This window comes from Musca domestica, unplaced genomic scaffold, assembly GCF_030504385.1.
Source record: "Musca domestica strain aabys unplaced genomic scaffold, Musca_domestica.polishedcontigs.V.1.1 19, whole genome shotgun sequence".
NCBI classification, from domain to species: Eukaryota; Metazoa; Arthropoda; class Insecta; order Diptera; family Muscidae; genus Musca; species Musca domestica.
The window spans coordinates 12875225-12898635 of NW_026712245.1; the positions used below are offsets into that span (position 1 = coordinate 12875225).

The window sequence follows — 23411 nt, forward strand, 5'->3', positions numbered from 1 at the left end:
ATCAGGACGAGATTGTAACATGACCCACAAGGTCGTGCATGAATACGTGGTTATATACAGATACATACGTTTATGTCTATCTATACATGCGCGAGAGAGGAGTTAACTCTGACTTTTACTTTCAACCCAGGACTTTTATTGGTGAATTTTTTTGCTGAGGAGATTTTGTTTTATATCTCTGTTTCACAGAACTGTTGTTAAGGACTCCTTTATTCTGAGTATTTCAGCAACATCAGCAAAACTGCTATTTTATTTCTGTACAGATTAAGGAGTAAAGTTGCTATATGTTGGATGTTGTATGATTTTTATAGCATTGATGGTCATTGTCTATTACGAGGTCTTTCTGATAATTGATGGAAGAGTAATAAAAAAAAGTCACTAAGAGAAATTTCTCCAAAACTATTTTGTAAAAAAATGAGGGATTCACCTCCCCACAATTACGCTCGCCAACAAACTAAAATTATTATTGAATGCAAATCAGAAGCTTTATTAAATCGACAACGACTTGAAGCAAAAAAAAAAAAAAAATTGCTTCTATAGTCCTTGCCAAATGCTCCTCACCCATCTCATCTCAATTACAATTGTCTAAATGAATCGAAGAAAACGGCGTAAATCTATTCAATTTACAGTTTAATCTTTTGTTGATTGTAAAGCATACTTTTAGGCATGTCATCTACAGTGTAATATGTGCAGTGGAAATAACGTCGAACTGTACTAGTTTTACACATTGGATTTAAGGGTAGTAAACATAAATAGTAAATTTATACTATTGAAGATTAACCCACTTGGTTATTAGATCCAATGGGTTAAACTTGTGTGTTTAGATCAGCACTACTCAAACCCGTGTGCTTGCATATGAGTCCAAAAAAGAGATTATTTAAGAGATTCATTTCAATTGTTTTCAAACTTGGGTGTTATTTAAATTTATTAATAATGCGAATTATTACAAAAATATATAAATTGAGTTTAAACATTGGATTTTTGCTGATTTAAAAAAAAAAAACTAAGAGAAATTGGAGTGGTGAGCGAGGTCTGATTTTTGAGCTTCGCTGGTTTAGATACACCCTTAGGTGGATAACAAACAAAAACAAAGCTAATATGGAGATAATTGAAGTTGAAACAAAAGTTTCAGACAGTCAGCAACGTCTGCAAGGAAAATAATGTATCTTCAAATGTTTTATTATTGTTTGAATACAAAATGTAAAGAACACGCGGAAAACTTTGCGGGCTTGGAGTGTACCGCAGTACTAATGGCAGTACACACCGATACTTTCCGCTAACTTGTAGATTCCGCTCCGGAATTACAATTAATCCTGTCGTATGGAGGGCTAGTTTTGAATGAAAATCTGATTAAATAAATCCGGAAAAAAATAAATCCTGACGACATGGATAAAATCTGTATAAAATTTTGTATAAAAAAATATAAATAATATGAATAATGGGTTAACCTACTTTATGAAAATTTAATAATTTTTTTTGAACAAAAATTTAAGATATAAAACTGTGCCATTTTTATACCCTACACCATACATAGTATGGAGAGTATATTAAGTTCGTCATTCCGTTTGTAAGTCATCAAAATAATAATTTTAGACATATAAAAGTATATTATCTTGATCAGCGCAACATTCTAAGACGATTAAGACCTATGCATCCGGTAGTCTGTTGTAATAACGTTAGAGTCAAAACGAATAAGGATAGGAAGCTAAAGGTTTGCACAGATAAGTCTTTTGTCTGTAGACAACATACACATACAGTACCTCCCTATATTCCGAGCTTTGAAGATTTTAGCTACATTATTCATGGACTATGGCTTATGACAAAAGTTGCCTATGCAGGTCCACGTCTTCGTATAGACCCTTGATAGAAGAATACAGGTAGATGCATCATCGATTGGGAACATTGATATGTCAAAATTTTTTAAATGTTCTTTCATATATAAGTAGATTTTTATACTTTTTCTTATACGACGTCTTTCGGAGGATATTATAATTTTCCGTTTTAAACAATTTTTAAATAATTTTCATTCAACATTTTCAATTCTAAAATTGGTTTGACAGTTCATTGTCCAGCAGCTGTGTCGATGCGTCTACCTATATTCTTTTACCAGGTATAGACCCCAATATACCGGATATATTCTGCAGTTTTAAGATTTTAACAGAATTTTCAACAGATTTTTTTCTGAAAATTTCAAAATTTGATACAAATGGTGTAGGGTATTCAATGTTCTGCCCGGCCGAATCTACTACTTTTTTACTTGTTTAACATAATTATTGGATGAATAAGAAGAAAATTAAAATTTGCTGCACAAAAATGATTTGGAATTCGTACTAATAATAATAATAATTCGTACTTTAAATAACGAAAGAGCTGAAAGTACGGAACATTGTACCTTTGAGATTGACCGATCGAAAAAGGAGAGACTTTGTACTATTTTTGAGACTTTGTACTTCAACAAAAATCAACCATAACCCTTGGGTCTTCCGAACCGTACCGAATATTTAAATAGCGCTAAGTACTGTACTACCAAAAGTCAATGAATGTGATGAATTCCGAGTTTTGGTGGAAGTTATATAAAGTAGCGGATTCCAAATATGACGTGCTAAAAAAAGTTATAAATAAGTCACCATTGTTGTGAGACGTTTGGAATTATTTTTTATACGAAGAAAAATAAATGAAATGCTAAATCTATGGAATATGGAATGCCACTGTGTCTAAATGAAATAAAAAGTCCAAAAAAGGATACGCAACACATTTTTTTTGAGAATGCAATAAATAAGTCAACAACAATAGTGGAATTCCAGCATATAAATTTGACCAGTTTTATTTCGAATTTAATTGTTATTGATGAATTAATTAATTTTTAAATAATTAGTCATCCCATTTTTTTTTTGTAAATAACTGTAGTATCTAAATTAAAATGGATATAAAAGAATTGAAATACATATATATATAATGGGAAACAAATTGGATAAAGGACGTCACATATTCGCATGCAAAACTATTTTGAAGAAAATGATTAATTGGATTTTATGACATCGTTAGTCGATATGATGAAATAGAGACATTTACCCTTTGGCTGATATTAACACAGGCCGGATCGTTTACACACCACAGAATGTTTTCAATTGAACAAAACAGTCACATTGAATTGCAGCTAACATTTGGTTCAGCCTGTCGATGAGTCCGCTCCCTTAATCTGAAAGTTGTTTTTATATTTGGCCACATGACAAACACGCCACACTTTGTTGAATGGGCGAGCAACGAAAAATTCTCTGAGTAGTTTGTAGCGTGTTTGGGAAAGTGTTGTCAGTCGCACAATCTCACACATCGTCACATACAATTAAAGCGATTAATTAAACTAATATTGGAGATAGCAGATCTGTTTTTTTTTTTAATGAAAATCTCAACGAAATAATTGTGCAAAAAAAGTGTGGAAAATCAATGGAATAATTAGTGAAAAACTCAGCGAAATGAGGTGCATTTTTAATATTTAAGCATCAATGCAAATTGCAATAGGGTTCAGTTGTGACCCGTGAATATGCCGAAGCGAAACATAAAGCGTACAAGAAAAGAGAATAGAAAGAAAACAGAATCGTTCAGTTGTAGAGAATCGTGCGGACATTCGGTGGAAATGTTTTCATTTAAATATTTCTCTTTTTTGTTCGTCGCCTTAGTAGCTCTTCAAACAATGGCGGCGTTAGCATCAGCAGAGAGCAGTGAAGAAGCGAGCAATGCTGTTGGGGACATCGACAATGAATGGTGGAAAACGGCAGTGTTCTATCAAATCTATCCAAGATCGTTTATGGACAGCAACGATGATGGCATCGGTGACCTGAGAGGTATTGTGTGTTCGACGATCTGTTACAATTGAAGGCTAATATCTGTGTGTTTGTGTTTTTAAAGGCGTTTTGTCGAAATTAAGCTATCTAGCGGAAACAGGTATAACTGCCACCTGGCTGAGTCCCATTTTCCAATCACCAATGATTGATTTTGGCTATGACATCTCCGACTTTAAAGCTATACACGAGGAGTATGGCACAATGGAAGATTTTGAGGAATTGATTGCTGAAGCGAATCGTTTGAATATCAAAATCATTTTGGATTTTGTACCCAACCATTCGTCGGACCAGTGCGAATGGTTCATTAAATCTGCAGCTAGGGAGGAAGGTTATGAGGATTTTTACGTTTGGGCAGATGGTCATATAAACGAGGATGGCGAAATGGAACCACCAAATAATTGGGTAAATACAAGGCAGTTTTATAAATATATTTGAGTCATACTTGTTCTGACATGACAAATTCGTAGCAATCGGTATTTTATGGTTCAGCATGGACTTGGCATCCTGAACGGGGACAATATTATTATCACCAGTTTACGGCCGAACAGCCAGATTTAAATTATCGCAACAGTAAAGTGGTCGAAGCTATGGACGATGTTATCACCTTTTGGTTGGACAAGGGTGTCAGTGGATTCCGCGTTGATGCGGTCAATCACCTATTTGAGGATCCGGAATTAAGAGATGAGCCGCTGAGCGGCAAAACACAAGATAAATCCTCACATCTTTATACTGAACACATCTATACAAAAGATTTGGTAAGGTTTGCCAATTTGACCATTACCGATTATCCAATTGAATGCAAGAATATCATTTAAGCCCGAGGTGTATGACATGTTGTATCACTGGCGTAACCTGCTCGACGAGTACACTGAAAAGCATGGAGGTCCTGCCCGCATAATGATGACAGAAGCCTATGCCGATCTTAAATTTTTAATGGATTATTACGAGAATGCGGATGGTTCCAAAGGTCCTCATTTCCCGTTTAATTTCTTCTTGCTTACCGACATTTCTCAAACATCGGATGCCAGAGATTATGTTTTCAATATCCAAAAGTGGTTGACATATATGCCCCGGAACCATGTTGCCAATTGGGTGATGAGTAATCATGATAATCCACGCATAGCTTCAAGGTTGGGAGTTGACAGTGTTGATGCCATGAATATGCTGTTAATGACTCTCCCGGGCGTGGCTGTGACATACAATGTGAGTATTTATGGAAAACTTGTGATGAGGTCGTTTTAATGTTTTTTGTGCAGGGCGATGAAATCGGAATGCAAGATTTTCGTGATATAAGCTGGGAAGATACGGTTGATCCACCGGCACGCAACGTTGGTCCGGATAAATATAAGGAAGTCTCCAGGGACCCAGTACGTACTCCTTTCCAATGGAGCGGCGAGAAAAATGCAGGTTAGTTAGAGGGAAATAGATTTTGGATTTTGTTTTTAATTATCAATTTCGTTATCAGGTTTCTCCAATGCCGATAAGACATGGCTACCTGTCCATCCCAACTATGAGGAACTTAATTTGGAAATTCAAAAATCGTTGGAGAAAAGTCATTATAGTGTTTACAAGGATCTCATCGAATTGAGAAAACTGCCAGTAATGGAACAAGGACGAACGGCATTAGAGGTCATTTCTCGAAACGTATTTACTGTAACAAGGTAATTATAGGTTTCCTTAGAGTATAGACAAATCTAATTGAAGGTATAAAAAGGTGAACAATGTGTTTGGAAATGTTGCGAAATATTTACTGAGAAACCTGTAGTGCTATTCGTGCACTCGTTAACGACAGATTTGACAAAAAACAAACATCGATATTAAATTTTTCTATTTACTTTTAATTTTTATAATTAAAGAAATCTGCCGGTAAATTAGCGACGTAAATGAAATATTCGCTAAATTCTTTAAATGGAAATAATGTTATATTCTTTAATTTTACTGTTACGATAAAATTTGCGCTTGAAAAAAGTAAGTAATTTTTGTCGATAAAGACGAAAATTAGAGTTTCAAATTGTTATTTTGTAGTAAATGACCTGAACACACATATGTCACCCGACTTATACCAAATTCCATAATACTTTACTGTTTAAATCAAGTTATTGAAGCTTTAAAAATTTAGTATTCTTTATGATAATATCTTCCTATTTTCAAAAACACTCCTTTGTCTTTTAACGCTTAAAATATTTATATTTTTATTTTATAAAAAATATTATTTATAATAATGTTAATTATTTTTTAGATCCCTCAAGGGCCACTCATCGATTTTAACAATTATCAACACCAGTGACGAAGAACAAATGGTGAATTTACTAGAGGTTCTGGATGAAGACATTAAACAGTTGACTGTTCTTGTATCCGGCGTTAATTCCATTTATGACAAAGGGTAAATATGGCTACTTACATAAATTAAAAAACAAACACACATATATCCTCACATCAATCAATTTGATCATTCACTCGAAAATATTATCTATTCTCCTTCTTGCCTCATTTTGCTTATCTTCTTTGTACGCTTTCAGGACTGAAATACCCCAAGAAGACTTTGAACACTTCATACTGACGCCACAGGAAGCTCTTGTTTGCATGATTGAATAATCACCAGTCCATATTCCCCTTTCCGTCTACAATTTCCTCCTTCTGACCGACCCAGCAGCGAATAAGAGAAACTGACAAGTACCTCCCTCGATAAACACCGGCCAAAAATTAACGGGGCGGGGAGGCTGGCGTATTTACACATAACGTTAATTCATAATAAACAAAACGAAGAAACAGAAGAAGAAAAAAGAAAATATTAAGCTCAGACAGTATACTTTCTGCTAGTTTTTCTTCATCGCTAATTACTTATGAATGTGGCCAAGCAGTGAGCGGGGTTCACGTCTGGCAAGGGTGGGCATTATCTGACAGCGGTAATAATAGAATAATGCTCTTAAGGGAATTTCCCCGGGGATTCTTTATTGAATATTAAAAAGTGTGCAAATGCAAGGGATTACAAACACGCAAACGGCCATCGTCAACGAAATGGAATGGCAATTAAAACGTTTCTCTATAAAATAATAATCATATCTAAAAAAAAAAACAAGTCATCAACTTAACCGGGCGGCCCGTGCATGTGGAAACATGTGGATGCTCTCCTGCCATCTTGTTCGCTTCAGCTCATAAAATATTCAGAATTTCCTACGGTAGGCCACTAATTAGTTGTACTGGCGAAACTGACCTCTGCTGGCCAAAATTGTGGCCCAGTGGTTTTTGTGGTAGCTTGACCGCATTGTAATTAACTAAATATTGAAGTTGTGGTCATTTTAATGGAATGCCGGCAAGGTAGAAGGTTTGTCGCATCAAAGGAATATTTTCATACATTTATTTAATTAGCTGAATTCATTTGAATTGCGCAGTCGGTGGACAAAAAAACGAATGTATTGTGTTTTTATGAAAGCTATAAAGTTGATTGATTTGAAATTGTTTTCAAAGAATGTCGATTTCACGGCAAAAAAAGGAATAATCAAATGAATGTAACTCCTATTGTGAAATAATGAAAAAATGGAGTTTCTTAATTGGTGGTGGGGGAGTGGTGTTTTTTTTTCTTTTTTGTAAAAATGCGATTATTGGAATATTTACGTCTTCCACAAAATCGCTATTTATGCGTTTGTCATCCTTCTTGAAAATATTTATATTTTGTGCGGAGCCAAAGTCGAATTGATGATAAATGCCCGGAATTCCACAAAAGCATTATATCGTTCTTTGTTTTTCTTTTAAATCGCCTTTTTTGCATATGATATAACTGTAAAAAAGACACTAGCTTATATTTCCCCATTCTTTACGTGAGATATGGCAGGTAACTATGGCATTGGTATTTGTTCAAGTAAATTTCTTTTTATAAGTATTTTAAGGAGTGGAGCGCTATATGTTTTTTTCATATTATGGTAGGGTAGGCGTTTACACGGTATGTTTTAAACAACTCGTCCTAAAACAAAAAACTTGTATTAAGGACTATATTTTTTGTTTGCTTTTGCATTTAGGTGATACATGATTTATGTCACCTTTCATTGTGTCTGAGAAAAAAATCACTGATTTTGTAGCTACTCTATACGTCCCAATTATAGATCAATCGACGCGGATTTTTGCATGGGAATATAGTTTAGGGCTAGGCAGAAGCCTACCAATTTGGGTGTTCATCGGATAATATTTAGCGGGTAAAATATACCATTTAAATTTTATGAAGAAAAATACGAAAATGTCCACATATAAATCAAGAACCCCTGGACGGATTTTAACTATTTTCACCAAATTGCAATGGGTTTTTTGACAGAAAAGGATAAAATCTAAGAAAATCGTAAAAATATGCCAATACAACACTGTGTGTTGAGGGTATTATATTCAGGCCGCAGCTAGCGTTTGTTCCTCACGAAATTTTGCATCGAGGTAGGGTTAGGATCAGAGCTTATTGTTTTGAAGGCGTTCAAATGGACCAAAAAATTATTTTTTCTGTCTCTCTACAGGTCACAATCAAAAACTAAACGACACAGAATTTTTTATGAGCAGAGAGTTAAGAACAGGGTAGAAGTCAAGCATTTTGAATGACTATTGGGTTATATTTGACGAGTAACATTGACCGTATCTTATATGTGATATTGTTTTGAATACCAATCAGCACGACAGAGAAGGGTAAATATAGGGCAAATGCCCGGTCAAAAACCAAAGGTTTTTTCGTGCAGAACTGTATGGAATTTTTTAAAAGATAAACTGAATTGGATTTGAGCCTAAGGGGTATCACATGGTCGGCCCGCACTACTACCTTTGTTTACTTGTTTTAAATGTCATTTTTGAAGCCATCAGCTACTCTAATGCGAAAGTCAATGAAATTGTACTCTTGGATTTTAGCAACCTTGATTTATATCCACAAATTCCGTTTGTAATGCGCCATACCTCTAGTGGCAGAACATATCTATATAGCACTCATGAAAGGCACCTTCAGGTTTTCAGCATAGGATTTTAGCTACATTGTCAACGATAGATGTTTGAATTTAGTTTCCTCGTAATAGACGCTGTAGCTGTATGTAGGTTAACCTTTTGGTATAGCGCCAAGTAGGTGCTCTTAATGGATCTCTTCCGAAAATGCCACTTTGCTTAAATAACAAATAATGCATGACTTTGATCTATTATCCCATGAAAGGATCAATATTCACTCATGCAGCAAGAAATTATAATATTCAAGGTATGAAAAATGACAATATATTGTGAACAGTTTTGGTCTGAAATCCGGAGGTAAAAATCTTAACTGTCACTGGTCAGAGGGCTATGATATTTCACAGCAATATAATAAAACTATAAAGTTATTGTTATTTAAATATATATATAACAATAATATTTCAAGATATCGAACTGCTCGTCTTGCTTTTGGGTTTGTCATTTAGATAGAAGTCTATTAAATATTTGGCACAATTTCACAATTATTTGTAGAATTAAAATTCATTCTTGTATAAAAAAGTAATTGAAATTTGATTCTAAATGCGTGTACGACAACAGACGTGTCCACTTGCAAAGCCATCGACGCCAAAATCTGCCCCGGACACGTCCTTGATAATTGGCCGCCTCCATTTGGAGAAGGAAGTTATGTTTTTGACAATTGTCAATATTTAATTATACGCATCGGTTTGTTCAGTTGATGGAATAAATGGAAGCAGACAGCTGCTGGAATTAATTTTCTATGATTTTAAGTTTTTTGTTCAAAGTTTCATAGCTCGGCTTCAATAGAAGTTTAATTTGTTTGTGACATAAACAGATACTAAAGACGATTCGTTATTAATACAGCTAAGCTAAATTCATCGGAAAAGAGATCGAATATCAAATTAACATTTCCCCAACGAAAACAATTAACATTAAAATTTCATAGGCATTTATCGCAAGTTTGCTATGACGAATGAGTGACATCCGCATTCATTAGCCGCCACCACCACCATATGCCACGCGACCCTGAGAAATGTTTTCCTAATTCGAGATAGGAAATACGGCATTATTAATACATTATCTTGAATTATCTAAACTACAACAAAAACAACGAAAACTCCAAATGGACAGGTCTCTCGTTGCCAGCAACTCAACTGTTCCCAATAGCGATGCGACGACATCAAAGCTCCTGACAAATAAAGTCATCAGCCTGACCATAGCAGCCCACCAAGGCATTGTCTGTCAAATACCAAAAGCCATGTCAGCGTAAGTATTTTGACTTTTCACTTTGCAGTTTTGAAATGTTAAAAGTTTTTTTTTTGTATTTGACTTTTGCGTCCTTTTGCAGAGAGCGCCGAGCCATGGTGCGAACCATTGTGAAGTTGGCTAATGTAATTTTGGTCGGGCTTTTATTCTACAAATTATGGAATAACAAATGGACAAAACTGAATTTCAACAAAGAAGCAATATTTTGAGGAGGGAGAGGTCAAAGTGTGAATCAACAGCAACTAATGAAAATATAATTAACTCGACTGTTCTGTTCTTTAAAGAAATTTAAAATGTAAATAGATTTTAGTGGATGAAAGTTAATCAAGTCAGAGATCAGTGGACTTGTTGTGAATTGGTTTCATGCAAATTATTTGTAACTGCCTAATTAAAAAAAATCTCAATATAAATAATCATGGAAATTCTCCGTAATTATGAGATTTTTTAGTTAAAAAAGAAGAATGGTATTCAGTTATTTAAACAGCACCGGCACAGGTTCAAAAACTTTACCCGATTTGAGCATTTCTATTCCTTTTACCAACTCAACCACTGGATACTTCTTGTTATTGTTGCGGCTCGTGTTGTTTCAATTCCAACTAAAAGATATTCCAGCATCTGGAATTATTCCCTGGCACACATTTTAATCCAGCCACAAGACAGCATGGCGACTGTCTCGAATCAGTGTCGAGTATTTGTGCCCCCTTGTAAAAGTTTTCCATTTCCTTACAGGTGGTTGTTTTTCCAGCCTAAGATTTTGTTTGTTGTCAGAGATAATAAAAACCCAATTATAAATGAGAAAGAAAAACATCTCCAAGAATTTCCTTTCTTCGGAATCCGAAGGATGAGATGGAATCAAATGAACACCTCGGCGAAGCTGTGTTTATAATCCGCACAAGTTGCTTTGTAATCTTTTGAGTTTCTATTGAATCTCATTTAGACGTTTTGAGAGCCACCTCCACTGCCGGGGAAAATATTCAGTGGCGTTCTCAGATTGTCGGGTGGCTATGACGATAATGTGTTTTCGTATTTCATTCCTTGAAGTGCCTGGGAAATAACTATGAAGTACTCGTGGATGTATGACTAGGCAAAGGTAGTTGTAGTTGTCTGTACAGCGGCAACATTTTGATAGCAGGCATTATCGCTCCGAACAAATCAAGGGAAACAGAAATTGACTCGGTGTAAAATTGCATGAAAACTTAACGAGAAAATATTTCCGATGAATGACTTGTGAAAACAGCATTAGCAGCAGCAGTAACAACAACAGCTACAGCAACTCCCATGCAAGTCTGGAAAACATCCTCATTTGTGATGTGATGCCAATTCGCCCCACATCCATGACCGCCCACACTGGCTGATGTGAACGGATACAATTTTGTTACAGTCCCTTGAAAATACAAGTGGAAAGTGGAAAATGCGCATTCATCAATGTTCGATGTTATTGTGTTGTTGCCATTTCCGTAGATCCATAATGGAAATGTTTGCCATCTACCGTTGGCTTTGTTTCGGCTGCCATCTACCACTCCAATCCCGTTTGCCTCGGGGTTTGTTATAATGGCAAGAATCCATTTAAAATCAGTTTAATATTCATTCCCACTCGAATGGCAATATTAGAAATATTTGTGTGTTGGATTAAGAGATTGGTTTCTGTGGTTGCGAACACAAGCACGGTCCATTAAACCAGAATTAGAAATTGTCACTGCCTAGGAATGTTCAATATAATTTTATCATTTTGGTTTTCTTTGGCTAAAAAGCATCTTCAATTTGACACAGCATTGGGGATTGTTGTTCGAAAATTCGATATAAAAAATAAATTGAAAAAAATAAAGTGTTTTAATGGATATCTTGGAATTGGGGTTGAAAATTTTTCTAAGTCACCTAATTTACAAATAACGTCAAATTCGGCAGTATAGAATTATGTATGCCATTCATCAGCTAAGAAAATTACAATGTGGACAAATCGAAATTCATCGAGATTCCTAAAATTTGAGAATAGCGCCGTATTTTCGATGTGGGTATTTGTAAACGTATGAAGGTGGCATGGAGGCCCGTGTCCTACGGCACTGCACTGACAATTTAAGTTTTACTATTGGGCCACATTCCTGCCTGTAAATACTTGGCCATATAGTTTTTCGCCGTTTACAACACAAATGACTAATTCCAGTCTATTCGGCAGGAAAGTGTAGGCTATTTCAAGAATCTTAAAGAAACAAGTTTAACAAAATTAGATTTTTAATATTAATATTTCAAAATATCGTATTGCAGCCACTTCGTTGTCTAAAGAAAGTGTTCATAACTTCCTCGAACCTAAAAACCAAATTTAACTAATTTTGTTGAACAATTTATCTAAATTCGTTAAAATACCTTAAATCCGGTTATACCCAATAGTGAAATTATTAAACCACATTTGATTGAAAATGGGGGTGTTACATTCAGGGTACTATACCTATATGGGAGCAGACATAACCAAATTCAAAACCAATTAGCCTGGACATAATACACTTTTTCCCAAAGTTTAAAGCTTTACAAAAATAAGGTGACCTCTATCTTGATTTCAATTGACAAGAAGGCGTGCGTGGTTAAATAGGATTAGCATTTTATGTTGATAAAGAATATATAAATTTTATGAGATCTAAGTCGAGAATTTCAAGATATAAGAAACGGACATTTGAAAATTTGAAATCCCCCTTTCATATGGAGACCTCGAAAACCTTCGTTTAATAATTCAGTATTCATGTTCAGCGTCTCTAACCTCTACTGAAAATTTTTTCAATGTTTTCAGGTGAATTTGATAATGGAATCCGCCGACATTTTTACAAAATTTAACACAATTTATTTATTTGATCATTCATGACATTTCAACGCTACATGTGTTCTTCTATATTAAAGGGTTGCAATTTTTTCAGACTTTCTCCTTTACTAACAATTAAATAGGTGATGTGGAAAACGATTGTTTAAATCACGAAGGCCCCCATTGAGTTTTAAAACACAATACAGAATCTGTTAATTTCAGTGCAAAATATAGTCATTTTCGTTGTGTCAAACACACGGCCTTTCAAAATCATAAAACATTAGCTAGGAAATTGCCTGACTGCTCTGTTGGCATATAGACAGACGTGGGGCCACAAAACCAACTTGCCGTTCCTAGACCTATTCGTTACAAAATTCAACGACTCTATAATTTTTTACATGACATTTTTGTGTCGCACTCACCCACACACATGCACACACTTGCCCCAACACAGAGTGCTCATGTTCTATTTGGAAATTTATGTATGCCGCCCGGAGGCACAACCAACCGGTTTTGTCATCATTTGGGCGCCTAACAAATCCCAACCACAACTATGTTGTGCTCTGTGCTATTCCATGTATTTTAGAGCTTGGAAAAGGAGGAGTGCGGAAATTGTGGAAACATGTTTAGTTCCGATTCATAGACTTTCTCCTCCTGCTCCCCCAGCGGATGATGTGTCTTGTTGTTGTACAATTGTTGTTCTGTTTGCTAGTGGGGTTATTGCTGCCATTGTCGTTCCCGTACTGATAGTGTTGGAACTATTCATTCCTAATAACTGTGTGCTGCTGTCGAGGTAGTGGTAATGACTGCTGTAGTTAGTTTTCAAGGATTTTCAAAGGTTGCATGGAGAAATAACAACGAAAAAAAAAACATCAAACTAAAATTTAATAAAACTTAATATTTGTCAGGCAATGCCATAGCGAATCTGTGCTCAACTTTGACAATTGCAATTACTTTTCTGATGTGAAATAAATGAAAGAATGTTTAATTTTCGAATTAATGTTAATTCAATGTTCCGGGGAATTGTTTAAAGGATAAGAAAGTGAAGAACTTTTCTAAATGATTGTAAATAATAAAAAATACTCAAGACAATTGGTGTAAACAAATGTAGAACCACTATTACCAGCAGTGTAAGTTGGGCAATATTCCATTCGCCAAATATTGAAAAATTAGCTCGGGGTAAAGCCATAGAAATTCCAAAAAGTGCAAGAACTTACACCGCAACAGAAAGAAAATAGACTCCAAAGGGATAAAGAGTTGCTTCGCTTGGCCGAAAGTGGTGAATTGCCGAATTTGGTTTTCTCTGACGAGAAAACATTCGTTGTCCAGCATTTTGTAAACAAACAAAATAATCGTGTTTTCTTGCCAAGGAGGTCAGCTGAAAATGTCCACCTTCAGTTGGCCACCAGAACTCAAGCGCCGACCATGGTGATGGTGTGGGCCGCCATAACAGCCGATGGTCGCTCTCCGCTCGTATTAATCGACCGTGGCATAAGAACAAATGCCGAATATTATCGCAAAAATATTCTAGAGGGTGTATTAAAGCCTTGGGCACACAAACATTTTGGCCGCCGACCTTGGACATTCCAACAGGACTCAGCATGCGCCACCCAAGAATGGTTACAAAATGAGTTTCCTCGTTTCATTTCCAGGGCACAATGGCCACCAAAATCTCCGGATACCAATCCGTTCGACTATTGTGTCTGGAGTATTTTGGAAATCAAGGATGGCACTAAAAATACCAAAGTATCGATTACCTCAAGCAAATGCTTCGCCGGGAATGGGGCAAAATACCGCAGGGCAACATAGGGGCAGAATGTGACGATTTCATTGGCCGTTTCAAGGTCATAGTTCGTTCCAAAGGTGACCAATTCGAACAAATCTAAACGTATTCTAAAATGTCATGCTATTTCCGAAAATTATGGCGTTTGACTTTGTTGCAGTTTTTTTTATCTTACTCAGTATATTGACAATAATTCCTCATAATTTCTTCTTTCATTTATAATTTTTAGTTATTTTCTAAAATTAATTTAAAAAGTTTCCTTTTTTGAAGGAGGGTGTTCTTACTTTTTGAAAAATCCAACAGGTGAGCGTAATGGGTTAAGTACTCATTCGTATCAGTAATTATTTAAATACAAGCTTACTAACGTTTAACTTTCACAATATCAGGTTAAAGCAATTATGTACTTCCAATAGTACCACTAAAGTGTTGATATGTACTCTTTGGTCAGAGTAATTCATTGCATAGTAATGGGGAGAACATGTTATTTTGCCTTCTAGACAATGAATTGAATATTGAAATGTGTTCAATTTTGAAGATATTATCCACTTTTACCTGTAATCAGGTTATAAAAGAATTGGAAGTTCGGTTTCGCAAAAATTTCGTCTAAATCAAATTCGACCTTTTGTTGTAAAATTGAGTTATTGTTGCCTTAAACCTTGTTTTAAAGGATCACTGTAGAATTCAATTTGTGAATCAATTGAGTCCTTTAATAGTGACGCTATCCGCTGTCCTCCGCAAAAACCTGTGCCGTACTTAAGTAACCTTGCTTTCGCACACTTAAATCGTTTTCCGCAATCTGCAACATCATTTATCCACCATGCTGTACAAAAAATAAATTGTATTATTTTGTTGCAGAGTCCTTTGTTCCTGCTGCATGACCATTTGTCATGATGCATTTCAGTTTCCGTTTCGTTGTCTGGCAGCAGGGCAGGCAGGCTGGCTGGCAGGGTTGAGTGAGTACTGCTGCCGTGGCCATAACCGGACATACATATCGCTGTCCTGTATCTTGAAATGCTCACTGAAATGGCCATTTATATTTCAAAATGATAAACGACTTTAACCACTCTCTCTTTATGTTTTAAATAAGGAGCAGATCTCAAAGAACATGAAAAGCAAACATAATGTTATGCGAACGTCTGTATGGACGGACGTTAGGATGGTGGGACACAGCGTTTATGGTCTGTAAACACTTAAAGTTTAAGTACAATTGACATATGGATTTAATTTGACACATCACATGACAGTAGAAACAAATGAGAATGTGGCAAACAGTTTAATCTCTTTCGGTTTGTTTTGAAATATATATTTTAGAAAAATATTGAATGAATATGAAATGTGGGATAGAATTTATACATATATAAGTGGAACATAATTGAAGAGTTAACTTAAAATAGTAATTTTGTAAGTGCATTGTGAAGTATTATCGAATGAGTTGGGTGGATTTTTTCTTTCGTGTGAAATGTTAATGGATTAGTCCAATACCATCTTATACCAAATATTAGTGTAATTTATAAAGCATATTATTAACTGAAAACTGTTTATTTCAAACTTAACTGCTTCGTAGAATATAGAAACTAACAAATTGTAAGATATATTACGATTTTACTTTTCTTTTTTTCTCTGTTAATAGAGTTCTTCTTTGATTCTACTGCTCATTTGGTCAATTGCTGTTCCAATGACAAAAAAGTTAAGTTAAGAAATTTTAAAACTTCATTTTCTCCAATGGAATTTTACTATAATCTCTATTTTCAAATTTAAATAAAAATATCATCATCAGTTCTAGCAGCAATTCAACGCACAAAAAGCTTCAACCTTTCACGAACTTTAAAACCCAACTGCAATCGGTGCTTTCTTTATGATCTCAATCTCCCATATATGGTTTTTTCTTCACAACCAAAACTATCACACCCACACAAGCCAGCACGTAGACACGACGTGGTGGCGGTAGAGCGACAAAATTGCATTTCACAATTTTCGTTGTGCCACTCATTCTCTTTTTGCAAAAAGTTTTATACAAATTATTTCATTGTTTTTCCGATTTAGTACAACTTTATTGCTTATCATAAAAAGCAACCAACAAAAAATTCTATTCCATTGTTCTATTGTGCATTCTGTTGTGTTTTTGTTGTTTGTTTTGTTTTGGATTCTCTATTCCATTCTCCGAAATCTGCACTTTATTTGAACTCAGATTTTGAATGCGTGTGCAGTAAAAGTACGTTTCATTGTGCTGAAAATTGCGATAGTGTATCGCCCCGTATTTATGAGAATTTTCCTTTTGTTCTCTGCTAACACCGAAGTAACCACAATTCAGTTGTTGGATGCCAGTGATAAGATTTTTTTGTTTGGTATGGCAATACCGAATTTAAGTTAATTTTTTCTGCAATCATCAAAATGTTCAGGAATTAAAGAGATAATTGGAATATACTCACATCAATCGAACAAAAATTGATTACATTTGCAAAAATGTTTGAATTAATTGCACTTTGTGTTGACTGCTTGTTTGCTGATTATTCAGATAAACTTTCTGGGCTAAAGAGGAAATCTCGAATGATTGTATAAAGGCTTCTTTCGAATTAAATACAAAGTTGCTGCATTATCTATCTGTAGTATTTAATTAAGCTCTGTGAAATCAATTTTCCTAAAGCTCTTAGTGCAAAATGTGAAATTATGTTGGATGCAAAAAGAGTAGTTTTATCAAAAATTGAAGTGATTTCGAACTACATACATTTGTTTAAAAGTAATGATGACATTTTCAGTGGCTTACTATATCAGAGATCCATTAAATATCGCATCAAAATTAGTGATGGCAAAAGAGAAGAATAATCGATTAATGAATCATATGATTTATCGAAACGATATATAATTATTTTAGCAAAAATTGAAAGTTTAATAAATAAAAATATATTATCTAATTTTCAATTTTTCTTTCAATATAATAAAAAAGAATTATTGGATTAGTACAGTTTTTAAAGGTTAAGGTTTTCCGTTATTATTGCACCGGTTTTAGAAAAAGTCTTTCTTATGTTACAGATGTACCAATCAAAAAACAATATAGGTATGTATGATAATCGACAGGGTAGACCGATTTCAGTTCCTCCCATTCGTCTATTACGTTGCTGAACGTACATGCATTTATAACAATGGTTTCAGTTCTAGGCTTTTCGTCGTCAGCAGTCAATGCTCAATAAAAACACCTGGCGATCGGCGACGAATCTTGAATTCTAGTTCAATTAATCTAACTATAATTCACGATGCAATTGCACTGTTTATTGCAGGACAATAATCGTGTTGCCAGTGTTGCAATTAATCGTGTCATCGATAGTGTTAGGTCACTTTGGTGGTAATCCCTTTTCAAAGAACTGGATAGTCAACATTCTGCAGAACAGAGTTATAAATGTTGCAATGGGTAAAGTATTCCGCCAAATGTGACTAAGTGTGGCATGTAATGCTGCAAGACTAAAAGCTTTAGGAATTCTGCAAAACTGATCGTATGTATATGTTCTAAGTAATTATATGTTCTAAATAACTGGCTGCAGCACCAATCAATGTCGATCGATCAGACATTTGATACCGATGCCAACAAAAAAAAGCTGTAACTTCGGAAGGGGCGAACTTAGAATACACTCCAACATGTGGAACGATTTTGGAATTTTTCAAAAAAATAAAATCCGTTAAAAATTGTCTTCAAATCTTAAAAATACTGAATGTAGCCGTTATATTTGGGTTTATACGAAGACGTGAACCGGTATGAGCAAGTTTTGTCATAAGCCATTACAATATTCAAATGTCAAACTTAAAAAAAAAATCGGTGAATAATGAAGCTAAAATCATGAAAAAATATAGGGAGTTTTCCATTATATGGGGGCTATACGAAAACGTGGACCTGCACACAATTTTCTGTCACAGGCTGAATTATTCATTACGAACTTCAAATACCAAATTTGAAACAATTCAGGTGAATAATGTCGCTCAAATCACCAAATTACCGAAAATAGGGAGGTATAGAAATAAAATGTAAAGAGGAACTTTTTTAGGCCGTTGTTATTTGGATATAGGCAAATAAAATAAAACTAAATGTTCTTCCACCGAACTCCGAAAGATGTCAGTCACAACTTCGGTGGGAGTCATAATAATAACCATCTTAAACTCTACATTTAAGGCAAGTACAAACCTGTGATACCTTCGAAACATATCGTATATTAATAGAACGCCAAAAGTAAAACACATTCGATAGATCTTTATTGACGGAACGTGTCAACACTTATCTCGGCACTATTGGATCACTAGTCTTCTTGACATAAAACATTAACATCTTTCAAAATCCCACAAAATTATCACTGCCGCTTTTGCCGAAACGAAGAAATGGCTTCCGAAAATAGCATTGCATAAAAGCTCTGAAAGGTCTCTAAACCGTTTGCTTTAGTGTCAACATTTGGAACTGCGAGAAATAAATTTTCCCTACAATATTATTATTTCTGAAATGATTACGAATATAAATATGGAATTTTCCACTCATGGAAAACCTGAATTCGGATTAAAAATTTGACACAAATATTATTGTTCAGTCACATGTAGAAGTAGTCCTTTGAATTTCGATGTAAGGATGATTATACAGTGCTCTTTAATGAGATGTCCTTCGTCGTCCACATAGACAAACATTTGTTTGGAGAGCTGACATGTTTGTTCCATTTAATTTATATAAAGATACAAATATGACCTATTAACATTTCAGGTTTAATTAATGGTGATGCACTTATCAGCGAATTGAGGGATATATGGAAACCTCCTTCAGTCTCTTTTTTTAATATAAAAGTTTTCTAAATTCTCATTTACGGGTGTTTAATTTTTAAGTAGGCAATTTGACATCCGGTTATCGAATTGCCACGATAGTTCCTTATCTTACAAACAAGAAAATGCATTTCTTTCAGTACGATTTAAATTGACTTTCCTACCCCTTCACTAGTCGTAATTTTCAACTATAATTTGCATAACAAGTTGGTACGTATACTTAAAAAAAACTAATCTCTAACCGCCCCAATGACATAATCCGATTTGCAAATAAGAACATAATATGATTATTAATATTCATGAATTACCTATTAAGAATTTCATTTGAAAGCGATTAACATAATGCGAGCGAGAACTCATTGTTTGCTCCGCAATGTTTCACAAATTGCTGTAACATACTGTCTGTATGACCATTAAGTTGTATTGACAACAGTTTGGCTTTTGTTGAAACAGATACATGTCTGTATGTACGTAATTGCACAGACACATTCACATGTACGTGATGCCATTAAAAGTGTCCACAATGTTATTATCTTTTCTGGTTACACTCGGTCAAACGAGGTCCTTAGTGGTCGCCATTGTATTAAGACATTAAAGAGATACTTTTAATTAATAAATGACATGTTCCGGCGAATCCCTCGACACTGCGGCGATTCCATGCACCACTGACAACCAGCGTTTTATTACATTCATATGGTCATAATTGTGTCATTATCATAATTTTTTGTCTTTGTTTCCTTCTCTTGCTTTCTCGTGTCATTGTTGTAAGGGATAGAGGCAAAAGCAAAACAAATATTGTAAAAAGGCCAAGGGGTGGAGAGGCGGGTGAAGGACTTACCCTCCCCTCCTCCCCCCTACTACGTCTCCGGTATACTTCAGGATTCCGAATTGTTTGTTTTCTTTGTCTTAGCAAAGTAAAAATTCTTAAGTAGACAAAATTCCTGTTTGCCCAGCATTTGAGTGCAAAGAACACATCGAGGGCTTTGCCTTAAAAGGGTTGGTTTCCGTGTGTTTACCCAGGCCTCATGTGTCAGAGTAGACGTTGCCATTGGCATAATATACGTTTATGTTAGGTCACAGGCACCACAGAACACCACAAAAAAACTTTCCTAAACGTGTAACGTTTGTTGGTACTTTTGCTGGTCGGTTGTAACATAAAATCCGCCACCGACTCAGAACAAGGCAACAGTGGCCATTGTGGGCCACATTAAATGCCGAGCAGAAGAAGGTCTTTAATAAAACAGCCATAATAGTGTCATTCGAGATAACATTTTTTTCCAGGAGACAAGCATTGGTTGGCTTGTAACACGGATCCTTTAAAATGTCGCCAACTCTATTATTTACGATGGCCAAAGGACAACTTAAAGAGCACGAAAACTAAAACAAAAACAATGCGTCCACCAACAAATGCCTGAGCAGGCTTGCAAATGTTTATTTGAGAAAGGACTTTTTGTTCTATCGAGTAGCAGAAGAGGGGACGCCGTAGAGTCAACACTTACAAATGACCTTTTCATTTAAAATTCATAATTGTGAGCAGAGGAAAATGAAAAGATTTTTATATTATAAGAAAAAAATGACGAAGGACATAACGAATTACTTACATTTGTGGTGTCATAACATTCATGGGTTTGGGCAGAAGTGAAAAAAAACTTACCTACAAAGAGAAGAAAATAAAAAGATATGAAATTATTAAAAATATTTTATTATTTGAACAAGTGCTACTTTTAAATAAATCTTCCCGCAAGACGTTTTTATTAATTTGTCCTACTGTGCCTGAATTTCGTAGAAATTTCAAAAGTTGAAATTAATTTTACCTCATTATGCCTGCCAGCAGAATTGCATAATTAATTACCACTAAATTCTGTGTTCGTGTATTAGTGCGTGTGTGTGCCTGCCTGCCTCAGCTAAATTACAGAATTATCCTAATGCCCCGCACTGACGAGTACATAATTACATGCGTTACTAAGCTCGACAGTTCATAATCACCCGCATTAAAGGATTTGTTAGTATTGTTGCTGCAGCTCTCTGTTGTTGTCGCTGGGTATGTCAGGCGAATGGCGGTGTTAATTTTGCTATCAAATTCTAATAATGGCCACACGAAAACAATTATCCTTTCTAATTATGGCCAGTAATGGTTTTGATATACAAACATAGATACATACATACATACATGCATATGTATGTCGAGGACAATGAAAATGTGTAAATTAAATTACATAACAAGATCATATTTTTGGGAAGAATTGATGTCAGGAAGTATAAATCGGAATTTTATGGATTTTGTCGTGTCATTATTTTCTTTTTTTAAATTATTCTAACTTTCTTTGTTTTAAAAGTTTTAAATGTTAAGTCATTTTTTAACCTGTATTCTGAAATTCGGAAAGTGGTGAACTGCCGAATTTGGTTTTCTCTCTCGCCGATGAGAAAACATTCGTTGTCCAGCAGTTTGTAAACAAACAAAATGATCGTCTTTACTTGCTAAAGAGGCCAGCTGAAAATGTGCACCTTCGGTTGTCCACCAGTGATCGTGTGGACCGCCATAACAGCCGATGGTCGCTTCCCGCTCGTATTATTCGACCGTGGCATCGGAATAAATGCCGAATATTATCGCGAAAATATTCTGGAGGGTGTAGAGAAACAAGCAATTAAAATTCCTTTCATATTGACCCATTTGTGTTATTACTATTTACATTTATTTTTTGTATCAGTACTTCGTAGTACTTCGGAAGTATAATTTTCTCTTCGAAATTGAACTCAAATTTAAAATATTGTCATATCAATGAAAATATGCAACACCATTTTGTTAATAACTTTTAATTGGAATCTGAAAATCTATTTTGATTTATAAATTTTGAGATCTTCATTATTCAAAAGTGCATATTTCGACGTGAGTTCTTAGTGACTAATTGTTTTTTAATTGAAATATGGGATGATATCCTTTGAAATCCAGAGGTTATTTGTCCAAAAAAGAGTTTATTACATATTTTAAAATAAAATCCTTTAGAGCCACCAAAAAAATATTTTGATCCCACCGTTCATACTTACCAATTACGTATGAATATCCGTCTAAAGTCAAGACACATTTACGTGTCGTTGCGCCAACACTGCATGGCAGGCGCATTGATCGACCCATTATTGACTTGGCCAATGAGTTTTGACTGTTCGGACTTGTTTCGTCGTAGTTAAGGCTTTCACGACGTGGAGTATTTTCACCGTTATTCTCAAATTCATTTGCACCACCTACAGCCCCTGTACTCATGACACCGTCCGATGAATGATCACGCGGCGAACGAGACTCTGTGTCGATGTTATTACGCGAACGCGACCGTTTGTGACTTACAATGACATCAGAGCAAATTGCCGATGAATTGCCATCACCGAGGGAATTTCTAGATTGTATGCCATCTAAAGTCTGAGGTTTTTCCGGACGCGTCACAGAATCCATTTTATCTGTCATTTTCTCTGAAAAGGGTTTTCGGGTCTCAGAGTTTCTTGGCGGCAGATGTCAGTTAAATGGTTTTTATGTTAATTTTTAACGGGTCATTTTTCGACGTCAGACGAGAACGAATTAGTGAGGAATTTTAACGAATCGAATGTCTTTATACCATTGCTGTCGACCACACCTGATGAAGTCTTTATTTTTTACTAATTTTTCAGTCTTTTTAAAATGTTTTTAATTTGTTTGGGAGTTTTAACTAAAAATAATAAACTTAAATTATGACATAGTGCAATTAAATTAAGAAAAATATATATTATTTTTTTTTATAAAAATGTACAGAAAGCGGAATTGAGCTGCCTAATTTGTCTGAAGAATATAATATACACCATTTGAAATACATAGTTCGCTTGGCACAAGAATTCCGCATATGATTTTTTCCTTTTACAAAAACAGTCTGAAATTTACAATTCCAAGCTATTTTCATGTGGTGGGTGTTAAAGCGTTGACTAAAATTGAAAATGAATAACAAAAACCAGAGATTTGTTTCAAGTCTCATGAATG

General features: G+C 35.0%; 2 protein-coding genes across 8 annotated transcripts in view; one reads left to right on the forward strand and one right to left on the reverse strand.

The window, feature by feature from the left end:
* LOC101898798 (maltase 2) overlaps positions 1 to 6651 on the forward strand; it is a 35433-nt gene extending 28782 nt beyond the window's left edge. For 2 of the 5 annotated variants that reach the window (XM_059121342.1, XM_059121341.1), the window contains exons 2-9: positions 3681 to 3842; positions 3907 to 4244; positions 4310 to 4597; positions 4659 to 5045; positions 5099 to 5249; positions 5308 to 5503; positions 6082 to 6225; positions 6362 to 6651. In XM_059121342.1, coding sequence (XP_058977325.1) covers positions 3692 to 3842; positions 3907 to 4244; positions 4310 to 4597; positions 4659 to 5045; positions 5099 to 5249; positions 5308 to 5503; positions 6082 to 6225; positions 6362 to 6437 — 1731 coding nt within the window. In that variant the 5' untranslated portion in view covers positions 3681 to 3691 and the 3' untranslated portion in view covers positions 6438 to 6651. Of the gene's footprint in view, positions 1 to 3206; positions 3843 to 3906; positions 4245 to 4309; positions 4598 to 4658; positions 5046 to 5098; positions 5250 to 5307; positions 5504 to 6081; positions 6226 to 6361 lie in introns of those variants that run through there. The other 3 variants (XM_059121343.1, XM_059121340.1, XM_020038650.2) reach the window with 2 other exon arrangements.
* Positions 1 to 23083, reverse strand: part of LOC101897534 (dual specificity calcium/calmodulin-dependent 3',5'-cyclic nucleotide phosphodiesterase 1) — a 69118-nt gene extending 46035 nt beyond the window's left edge. Inside the window, exon 1 of one of the 3 annotated variants that reach the window (XM_059121337.1) lies at positions 22457 to 23083. In XM_059121337.1, coding sequence (XP_058977320.1) covers positions 22457 to 22868 — 412 coding nt within the window. In that variant the 5' untranslated portion in view covers positions 22869 to 23083. The remainder of the gene's footprint in view (positions 1 to 22456) is intronic. The other 2 variants (XM_059121338.1, XM_059121339.1) reach the window with 2 other exon arrangements.
* Positions 23084 to 23411: the final 328 nt, after the last annotated feature.